At 58.6% G+C, this 10,889-nt stretch overlaps 1 protein-coding gene across 1 annotated transcript; it reads left to right on the forward strand.

The window, feature by feature from the left end:
• The first annotated feature begins 1,011 nt into the window (after positions 1-1,011).
• On the forward strand, positions 1,012-6,907 carry AQP8 (aquaporin 8). The gene is made up of 5 exons (XM_014936285.1): positions 1,012-1,420; positions 3,902-4,028; positions 4,900-5,114; positions 6,390-6,524; positions 6,865-6,907. The coding sequence occupies exons 1-5, from the start codon at positions 1,053-1,055 to the stop codon at positions 6,905-6,907; spliced, it is 888 nt and encodes a 295-aa protein (XP_014791771.1). The 5' UTR covers positions 1,012-1,052.
• Positions 6,908-10,889: the final 3,982 nt, after the last annotated feature.

Below are 10,889 nucleotides of genomic sequence, written 5' to 3' on the forward strand. Positions count from 1 at the left end.
CTTTGGGAGCTCTGGGCAGGACGTGGGCTGAGGTTTGGAGGAATCGGCTGTGCCACCTGACTGTGGTTCAGTCGGGCTTCCTCGGTGACGTGAGGCAAATGGGTCACTTCACCTGCTCTCCAGGGTCTTCAGGAAGAGGTTCAGCCATACGTCTCTCAGTGCTGAGGCTGTCTTTAAGGATTGAAAGCCCCTTAATGTTACTATAGTAACACAAAGTCAATCCCATGTTTGCCATGCATGAAGGTACCAACGTCTGGCAGTTTTTGGAGGAGGCATCTGTCCTCCGTGCCTAACCCCAGCCAGCGCTCTGAGCCCTGGGCTGGCTCCGGGGGGCTTCAGTTTGCCTCCCCCCGTGTCAGAGTGGTGACACACTTTCCCGAGACACAGCATTCCCCTTTGCTCCGTAAGCATCCCCTTCCATGCATGTTTTGGGGCTCTGGATGGCATTGTGCCAGGAAGGGCTCTGGTCTTTTGTGTTACGCCTGGGCTTAAGCTTAATTACAGAGAGCTAAGCCTTGGCCGGGAGTGATTTTTTTCACAAGGAGTGGATTTTTTTCCCTCCCCAGAGCTACATAAGCCATTTCCCAGGGCGCTGCTAGATTCATGCGTGCCCCGGTGCCCGCGATGCTGTGGTCCTCCGGGCACATGGGACCTCTTGGCAGGGCAAGGAGGTAAAAGCCTCTCAGGGAAGTGGGCCAGCTGGGCTTCACACAGGTGCGGGTGCTCTGGCTCTCTACATGAAAGGAATCACGTCCTGAGCCTTGGCAGAAAACCCTAAACCAACAACATTAACAACAACAAAAACCCGCAGGGGAAAAAAACCGCAAAGCCTTGAACCAAGGAATGGCAGTGATAAAGAGCTTTGATATACCTGGGGGCTGGCCTATCACCTTTTATTGCCCCTTAGGTTTTTTTTTTTTTTAACAATGCAAATCCAATCCATTTTTTAGAGCCTCCCATCCGCTACCTCTTCATACAGGTCAAGGGAAGCCTGCCAGCCTTTCAGTGAGACAAGAGGGTTCTTCGTCCCTGCACCAGGGCTCCTCAGATACATGAGCCTGCATCTCCAGTGTCTCGGGTCCTCTGGTCCACAGCATCTCCTCGATTGTGCCCGTGGGACCGGCTGTGACCAGGAATCTGCCTGCTCCTCTCCAGCCCCTCTCATGGCTGCTGATGAGCTTGGTCACTTCCCAGCAAAGGAGGCGATGGTGGACGTCGACATCAAGCCCAAGCCCTCGCAGCCTCACTGCTACGAGCGCTACGTCCAGCCCTGCGTGGCCGAGCTGCTGGGCAGCGCGCTCTTCATCTTCATCGGCTGCCTCTCCGTGGTGGAGGATGTGGAGGGCACCGGGAGGCTGCAGCCTGCCCTGGCACACGGGCTGGCCCTGGGGCTCACCATCGCCATCCTGGGAGCTATCAGGTAAGGGGGTTCCCCCTGCCACCCCCTCTGCACCCCTTTTACTGGCAGCAGCATGGTTCCTCCCTGGCACCAGCATGGTTTCCATGCGTGGAAGAGGAGGAGATGCTGGTGTTTCCCCCACTGCCTTTAGGGTCTTTCCTGTGCAAATACTGGTGAGCACAGCGATGCTGTGCTGCCATCGAGCCTCTCGGGTAATGGCAGGGCTGCTCAGGCTGTCCCTAACGCCTTGGGTTTGGGAGAGGTCACTTGGCTTTATTTGCAATGTTTTATTTTTTAGCCCCTTTTAATAAAAACTGTTAAAGCTGAAACAAAAGCATTGCTTTGGGAAGCTGACACATTTCCTTTTGAAAGGATGTCAGAAGGAAACATTTTGACCCGAGTATGCTACTCCCCTGTGTACTTTCAGGTGAAAAATTTGGATTCCATTTACAATTGGTTTCAGTTCCTCAAAAGCAACGTTTAGACAAACGTGCTCGTTGAAAATGGTGTTGTTTGACGCTAAGATATAGATTTATCCTTGAAGGAAGAAGCAGAAATGGTCCCTGTGGGGTTTCCTTACCTTCCCTCCCCTCTGGCTGACTCTGCACAGCCCAGGGACGAGGTGGCTCCGGGCTGTCCCTCCGATGCTCCAGGCTGGGACACAAGTCTCCCCCAGCCGGGGAGGGTGATTCGGCTGGGCTGGCGTGCGAGCCCTGGCGCCCAGAGCAAACCAGATGATAATTTATCAGCACCTGATTAGGAGGGATAATGCTACAGGGATTGAAGTTTGTGCAGTCAGGACTCAGTGACCCCGGGGCACGCGTGCCAGACACCCGCTGCACCCCGAGCCCGTGGCACAGCGAAGCCACAGGGCAGGGGGGGCTTTGTGATGGGGGGCTGGGGAGGCTTCCTGGGGGTCCCCTGTTAGCTCTGAAGCCAGGAGGAGCCGGCTCAGGGTCCTGGGCAGGGAGATGTTTTAGCCTAAAAACATTTAAGTCAGGTTTTAGAGATTTGTGTCAGGAGGGGGTGGAGAGGAGGCTGGCTCGGGATGAGTCCTCGCTGCCGTGGGCTGCCACCCATGCTGTGGGGCTGCCGGGTGTCCCGCCAGGGTTTATTTGCAGACAGGTCCTCCGTTATCTCCCACCCATCCTGGGGGTATTTGCAGCCAGAGCCCTGTCTGGCCGAGATATTTGCTGGCCCAAACAACACAACTTCTCGCTCTCGTATGATGGGTCTTTAATTACAGCTGAAGAATAAGGTGTAATTATAGTTCCTAGACGCTCTGACTCATCGGCTTCACCGGCAATTATTATTAGGGCTGATTGGTTATGAAACTTGTTCATTAACGCGTGTCTCGTGGTAATCTGCTTTAATTAGAAGGTATCTTGAGTTTGTCTTACATGTGGTCTTCAAGACGAATGATTTAGGTCCCGTAATGAGGTGAGCGCCGGCTGCTGCCAGCCCTTCCCGGGGCCTTGGTGGGCAGCGTGGGGGGGTACAGAGAGACCTGGGCACCTTGGCATCCACATTGAGCAGAGGGAGATAAACCCCCAAAATCCCAGCAGAGCCAGCAGCGCTGGTGTGGCCGGGAGGTGGCCTCAGCCCTGCCCAACAGCACTTGTCCCCTTTCTGGGGGATGTGTTCCCTGCACTGGGAGCAGCACCAGCACAGTTAGGGAAGGGAATTCATATCAAAGCAAGGGAAATCGGCAGTCAGGCTTTGTGTTTCTTTTCCCATCTTTGATTTGGGCTGTCTGTGAGATGACAGCAAGAGGGAGAGGTGTTGGGGAGTTCTTGGGGAGAGGCTGCTCAGGGTCCCAATCTCTGCTCAGGGAAGGACATTCAGCCCCTGCTCTCCCAAGGAGTTTTCCCTGCAGCTGCTCCCAGGCAGGGTACCAGCTTCACTGTCACCTCTCCTTCTTCCCCCGAGCAGCAGGGATGGCTGCCACAAGGATTTAACAGGGAATGACTTTCCTCCCTGAGTCCTTGCCCCTGGAGGAGCTGCTCCAGAGAGCACTGGTGGCGGGGCTGTGCTGCTGCCACAAGCAAACCTCTTGCTGGGGGTGGGCTGCAGTGTAACCCCCCTGTACCAGGGCCTAGGGCAGGGATGAGGTGCACTCCGTGGCTCACAGCACCCGGCAACACCCAGGAGAGACCCCTTCTCCCCACACTTCCCCTGGCAGTGCTGTGGTGGCTCCTAGAAGCAGCTGGGGGTGTCGGGAGACCCACCCCCAAACCTTGTCCTTGCAACTACACCAGGGCAGCACTGTAGGAGGGGTTGGGTCTCCAGCGTGAAGATGCTGCTGCTTCAAAGCAGGAGAAAGGAAATGGCTGAATTCTGCTCTTCTGCAATGCACCTTCTCACAGGAAGGACCGAAAAAGCATTTGTGGCTCCAGCCCATGGCGAGCGCGGTGCTTGAGTTCCCCGAGGGGACCCCTCTGCTGGGGGGTGAACCCCACCTTGGGGACAAACCCCTCACAGATGCTCCTCTCTCCTTTGCAGTGGAGGCCACTTCAACCCTGCCGTGTCCTTGGGCGTGTGGCTGGTCGGTGGGCTCAACATCACGATGCTCATTCCTTACTGGCTCTCCCAGCTCTGCGGAGGGGTCATAGGAGCTGGCTTGGCAAAGGTATGGACACCCAGCGAGTCTCTGTAACCAGGGCTAACGCTGGGGTGCTGGGGCTCCTCCCTGCTCTGCCAGAGCTGACCTGGCCAGCCTCAACATGCTGCCCAGCTCCAGGGTCTCCAGCAGCAGCAGCGTGTGTGATGGGGAGGGCAAGGGGGGCTTGGTGCATCGGTTTTGCGTGTAATTAAGAGCACTGATTTCTCACCAGGTGACACATCTCCGAGGTTTGCTCTGTGGGGCTTGTCTGGTGCTTGGGCACAGGGGTCCCGGTTCCTCCCCCCAGGTCTTTCAGGGTCTGACGCAGGACTTGGACACCTCGCCCCCCGTTGCTGCAGGCTCCAGCCTGGCAGTGCCATGCAGATGTGGGGGTGCCGCCTCTGCACGCTGCTCTGGGGCCTGCCTAATTAATTCTCAACGGCAGCTGCTCTCCGGAGTTTTGCTACAGCATGCTAATTAGGCACAGAACGATGCACGGTACCTCTGCAGCTCCAGCCGTTTTCATGCCCGGTGTTTGCCTGCACCACTGCTTGTGGCACCGTGCTATAAGGTTAATTTATGTCCGGGGCTGCCCGTTCCCAGCGCCCAGGCAGCCCTTTGGCCACTACAAACCCTTCGGTTGCTGGCTGAGGCTCATTCCGCTGGGAGAGTGGTTGCTGGCTCATTATCTCAGGAGAAGCTAAGAGCCTCCGCTAATGAGTTTATATTTGCCAGGCGCTTAGGGCTGGCTTTCAGGAGGAAAGTGATGAGATTAGCTCCTCTTTAACCTGACGCTACGCCCGCCCACGCTGTCCTGACAGTGAGCACATATGCCCATTAAAGCCCACAATATGGAGCGTGGACAGCACAAACAGGTCTCCCCTCCGCCCCCGTGCAGGCCGTGGCGGCGACCGAGCGGTACGTGAATGCCAGCGGAGGAGCCTTCAGCAGCATCACAGCCGACGAGCAGATCCCCTCCGTCCTCGTGGGGGAGATTGTCATGACCACCTTCCTGGTCCTCGCCGTCTGCATGGGCGCCGTCAATGAGAAGACCAAGACTCCGCTGGCACCTTTCTGCATCGGCTTCACCGTCACGGTCAACATCCTGGCGGGGTGAGCTCATGAGTCTTCTCCCCACCCATGCCACCCCCTCCAGCAGGGGGTCAGGATGGGACCATGGGCTGGGGGGATGGAGCTGGTGCTCAGAGGTCCCTGTGGTGCTGGCTGAGCAGATCCTGGTGGGGGGCAGCTCTAAGCACCATCTCCCCACATCAAGGCTCCCCTGGTTGACACCGCTGCTGCTTCACCGGGCGCTGGGGAGGGTGCCCATACCTGGGATGGGGAGGGATGCAGTGGGATGAGATGGGATGTGCCCCCTCGCACCACAGCACAGGGAACCTGAGGGCAGCCAAGCACACTGCAGAGGCTGGCGAATGAGCCCCCACTGACCTCCTGAGATTTTTGGGGAGAGCTGCTGGGCACAGCCCGGCCGGCTGCAGGAGAGGCTGGTGGCTCGAGCCCAGCACGTGGCACCGGAGCCCCAGCAGCCTCCGCAAAGTGCCTGCCACAGGCTGATAAAGCCCAGCGGCCGCACGGGCCGTGTTTGCTGTAGGAAGCCCTGAGCAAACAGGAGAGGGTTTATCTGGAGTCGTTCCTGGCCGCTGCGTCCTCCCAGCTGCTGGAAACGCTGCCAAGCTCAGCCTCGGCGCAGGCAGGCCCTTCTCGGGCGAGCAGCCTGAGCCTTGTGCCACGGCCATCAGATAACGAGGGCACGCAATTATGAATGTTAATAGGTTGTTTAGTTAAGGCAGCGCCCCCTCTAGCGGGATCCGGAGCTCTTTTATTTAAACACCGCGCGAACTCGCGTGTGCAAATATTTATCTGTTGCAGTTTTCCTTAATCTGGAAACGCCATTGTCTCTCCTGCCCCGCTCCGCTGCCTACGTGTGGCGCGGAGCTTTCCCTCTTTAAAAGCCCGGCTCCTGGCAAGCCCCAAAATAGACTCGGCACTGGATGCTTCCACCCCATGCCAGGTTTTCCCCGACAGCTTGCGAAGGCAGGTGCTTGCTGGTGAAAAGCCACCGTGGGCTGTGGTGGCCGGGTTGGTCCCTGTGTGGCAGCAGAGCAGGGCTCGGGTCTGGGCTTCCTTATGCTGCCAGGGCAAACTGGGACCAAGCAGCCCTGCCTGGATGGGGGCCGGGGTGGTCAGAGCCTGCCACCCACCCAAAGCAGGGCCAGACTCCCAAAGAGTCCCAGGAGGGGTACACTGCTGCCCCCCCTACCCAGCACCCCCTCCCAGCCCATGCATCACCCCGCCTAGGGAAGGAGGGGGACAGGTGCCAGTCTCGTGTCCCACAGGGCTGATGCTACTGGTTTGTTCCTCTTTCAGAGGTGGCGTGTCCGGAGCCTGCATGAATCCTGCCAGAGCCTTTGGGCCAGCTCTGATAGCAAACTACTGGGACTATCACTGGGTTTACTGGGTAGGGCCCACGGTTGCTGCCCTCCTCGTCGGCGTGCTGGTGAGGTACGTGATGCCGCAGTGGGAAGGAGAGGGGAGCTGGGCAGGCTGACCTCCCCCTTTCCCACCCTGTGTGCTGGCCACCTGTTTCCCTGCTTCCTGGGTCAAGGCTGCAAGTAGCCACTTTCCAAGAGATGTCCAAGAGTGGGAGACCCCCTTCCCTTCTCCTTCCAATGAGGATAGGGTGACAGCAAAGATCCAACCTATTTCCAAATCCACGTTTGCTCCATCCATAGTGGGATGAATCCAGGCTTGGGCTGTTGCTGGGGCTGGATTTCTGTTGCATGCTTGCTGTGGCAAAAATGCTGACCCCAAGTTTCTCTTTCTCTCTTTTACCTCCCCAAAGGCTCCTCCTCGGCGACTGGACCATCCGCCTGTTCCTGAAGTGATGCCAGGCACGGGGACACGTGTGTGCCGTTGTCGCTGACCTGCTGTGGGCGGCTGGTGCGACTCAGCACAGCTGGTGTGAAGCCCCCTGCTCCTGCTCCTCACCATCCCACCTCCTCCTCTGCATCCCCCGGCCAGCTCGTGCTCAAGAGATGGTTCACTTGGCACTGCAGGGATGATGGAAAGCAGCCCAGCTGAACCGAGCAGCCCCGTGCTGGTGGCAGGGCTCTGCTCCCACCCCGGTCCCCAAGGCTCTGCCAGCCCCAGCCCCAGCCATGGACTGGTTCAGCAGGAGCATCCTCTGACCCACACCAGCTCCCGTGCTGTCCCAGCCTCCCCAGCATCGGCCGTGCACGGTGTCCATCCCACCAGGGCTGTGCCTGGGCATCTGCAGTGCTGGGGAGCCTCTGGGGTGGGCACCACTGCCCCATGCCCAGGTGTGAGTGGCTGTGGCTGCCAGCCCAGTGCTGGGCTGCTCTCCAGGAGCTTCTCCATCTCCCCAGGGCAGGAGGTGAGAGCTGCTGGTTCCTAAATGCCCAGTGAGGAGCCCGCTGTAATCCTGCTAAGGTGGTGAGAAGCTGAGTCAAGCAGCCAGGCCTGGGGACCGTGTGGCATCCCTCGCCAGTGCTGACACTAATTGGTTTCTAATTTCTTCATGGCAATATTGCCTCCGAGGCCCGATGCAGCTACCTTCCTCTGCCCACCTGCAGGAGCTCCCCAGCCCCAAACGTGGTGGTGGGTGCTGCGAGGCTCTGTACCCTGCCCTACACCGGCTCCTGCATTTGTCTCCCAGCCCAGCATCTCTGCTCTCTCTCCACCGACGTCCAGCCCGCGGGGAGCCCATGTCCCAGCATAGCAGGGTTCTCCTCCAGCTTGTACCATGGCTCTGCTCCTGTCCCTTGCACAGGTCCAGGATGATGCCAATTGGCTCTTCCCTATGGCTTGCCACATGGTGGGGGTGATGGGAGGGAGCTCCCCAGCCCCAAACGTGGTGGTGGGTGCTGCGAGGCTCTGTACCCTGCCCTACACCGGCTCCTGCATTTGTCTCCCAGCCCAGCATCTCTGCTCTCTCTCCACCGACGTCCAGCCCGCGGGGAGCCCATGTCCCAGCATAGCAGGGTTCTCCTCCAGCTTGTACCATGGCTCTGCTCCTGTCCCTTGCACAGGTCCAGGATGATGCCAATTGGCTCTTCCCTATGGCTTGCCACATGGTGGGGGTGATGGGAGGAGGGAGCTTTGGTCACAGGCTGATTTTTGGGATACCTCTCAGCATCAGGAGAGCATCTGGGTCTGTCTCTCCCGTGCCAGAGGGTGTGTGCTGGGGGGCAAGGGGAAGGGGCTGCCCAGCCCTGGTGAGGGGGTTGCCTTGGCAGAAGGAGCTGCTGCCATAAGCAGGCGGAGCCGGCAGAAGGAGAGTGATGGAGCTGTGTGGGCAGGGGGAGAGGAGCCAGCGCAGCAGCTTTACGTCAGCCGGGTATCCGTCCCCTGTGGCAGCTCGGCCCTGACTCATCGTGCGGACTCCCCAGCCTCCCCCGTGAAGTCGGGGGGGAAATTCATAGGGACCCCATCCCCATTGCTCAGAGGGCTTGTCGGGTGATAAACTGGCCCGTGAGTGTCGTTGCAGGTACTCCCAGCCCCAGCAGGGAACCCCTCAAGTTACCTGGGTTGAGTCACTCCTAATTTTGCAGACTTTTAACTTGGGGAATGCCTGTTTGGCTTTCCCAGCCCCTGCAGGTGTGGCTTTGAGGCGCCTGGAGGAGAACCCTGGCAAAGCCGATGCTTCTTACCCCTCCTCATGGGCTGCTCCAAGCAGAGGCAGAAAAACTGTTGCTGTGGCAGGGAGAGGATGTTCCCAGCTTTCTGATGTCCCCGTGGGGCTGGCAGAGCCCTGCACAATGTCACCCCTCTATTTTCAGCTTGCTTGGTTTTTTTTTCCCAGCCCGGGAGGTGACCCACACATGCACACACACACATACACAAAGTTGTATTCTTTTTTAGAAAAGGGCAAGGTTGTAGAGATGCTGAAGTGAGGAAATGCCAGAATTAAAGCATCCCAGCCTCGGGGTGTGTGTGTTTGCCTGCGACCCTTCCCGGGCTGGGCAGGGGGACAGGGTACCCCGGGATGGGCAGCGCAGGTCCCAGGTGAGCTGGGGTGCAGGCAGCTGTTCATTCAGGAAGGAAAATGATGCAACCCGCAGAAGGAGACAAATAGCATGAAGATGTCACTGGGACGGTTGTCATGGCAACGCCACCAAAAAGTGCCAAACCAAACAAGGAGCAAAGTCACTGCTTCCTTCCTGGAGGGACCCTGGGGGGCATGGGAAGTGGGTGGTGGTGGGAGCTGGGTGCTGTGGGGAGCCAACCAGGGTGGGGGGGGCCCAACCTGCCCTGGCCCCCATTTGGGGCACAGACCTCTGCGGGAGGGGGGCTGCAGGCGGCTGCTGTGCTCAGGCATGAGGGGTGCCCACCTTCCCCTTTTGAGAGGAAGCACGGCCCCGTGATGCCGCAGGAAACACGCTGATGGCTGCAGCTGCCTCTGCTTGGGGCCGACTCCCACCCTGCACCCCAGTTCCTTCCTGCACCCCGGCTCCGGGTCTCTTCTCCCACGGGGTGTGGGTGAGGGGACACCGTCCCACTGGGGTGGTGACACTGCTGGCTGCTGCTCCGGGTCCCCAGGGGCAGGCAAGGGGGGCAGGAGGTGGCCGGGTGGCCTATGTGCACGGCCACATGTGCTTCCCTGTTTTGCTGTTGATGTGTTCAGCACATTCATTTTTAATTTGTCAGGGTGACTTTTAATAAAGCATCTGTAATACTGCGTTGTTTTTTCCTGAGTATTATTAAAGGGCTTAATTTATGCTAATTAAATACCAATTAACTTCCAAGCACTTAATGTGCTTTAAGGACATAAAATGTATTTCCTTCCCATTCAATTAAATTTGCATCAGACCTGGCCGTGGGTCTGCACCATGTTTTTATCGGCACACGGATCTGCTGCAGAGCTGGGATATGGCCTGGTGTTCCCCAGGTTCTTCGTGCCTGTTGGGATGGAAGTGCTGCTCAGGAGCAGGGTAGGTGTGGGGCACCGATGCCATGGGTGCCTGTACCTAACGGGGTGGTAATTGCCGTTGTCTGGGGCTGGTGAGAGCACACAGACACTCAGACCCCTTCACGATGAATATCTGGGGGGAGCCCAGGGAACTGCCTGGTCCACGAGAGCCACCCAAAGCTCAGCAGATGTCGTGCACGTGCTCGCCCAGGCACTAACAGCTATGACTGGTGCCAGTGCTTTGGGGACACGTGGAAAAAAATCAGGGTGTGCTCTGGGAATGGCATCAGAAGGACGTTTGTCTGTCCCTGCGTCCGCCTGAGCCCCTCCAGCCCTCACACTGCAGCTCTTTCACTGGATAAATATCCCGGTTAAACATTGACCAGGGGAAGAAAGCCACACTGCTGCCTGCGGTCGGGCTCCCCGGTGCCAGCCCACCCGTGGGGAACAGCCGGGTGTTTGTCCATGGAGGGAGGCTCCTGAGGAAGCCCCAAGTGCTGTGACACAGCCACCCAAAAACCGTGACGCAGCTGCTTGCCCACAGCTTGTGTCTGGCAACAGACCTGGGCTCATGGCCCTGATTGGAGCTGAGTCCCTCCCCAGCCTGGGCAACCCCCCCCAGGCCACGCTGTGTTTCACGCCTTGCCCTGCACCCCAACCCAATTGCTGACCCCCACGGTCCCCCACGGGGGTGACTCTGCCCGACCCCGGCTGGTGGCTGCGTGGGACACAGCCGCTGGCAGCAGCATCACGCTGGAAATAGCTGATCCGCAGCGTGCAAATGTGCAAATTAATGAGTCGGTTAATTCGGCTGAGTGTCTCTCCTTCCCCAGCTCTCAGACCTGCCCAGCTCCATGCCCCCCGCCATGGGGAACAGGGAATTCACAGCCAGTTGGGCAGCACGCCGTGCTGTGACAGGGAGTTGAGGTGGCAGCGAG

The sequence above is a fragment of the Calidris pugnax genome, unplaced genomic scaffold (genome assembly GCF_001431845.1).
Source record: "Calidris pugnax isolate Ruff unplaced genomic scaffold, ASM143184v1 scaffold17, whole genome shotgun sequence".
In the NCBI taxonomy this organism is placed as follows: domain Eukaryota; kingdom Metazoa; phylum Chordata; class Aves; order Charadriiformes; family Scolopacidae; genus Calidris; species Calidris pugnax.

Bases quoted from the DNA above. Each gene is read 5' to 3' on its own strand.
- AQP8 (XM_014936285.1), top strand. From the start codon at position 1,053: ATGAGCCTGCATCTCCAGTGTCTCGGGTCCTCTGGTCCACAGCATCTC. The intron at 1,421-3,901 runs GTAAGGGGGTTC...TCTCCTTTGCAG, and splicing joins GCCATCCTGGGAGCTATCAG to TGGAGGCCACTTCAACCCTG. The intron at 6,525-6,864 runs GTACGTGATGCC...ACCTCCCCAAAG, and splicing joins CTCGTCGGCGTGCTGGTGAG to GCTCCTCCTCGGCGACTGGA.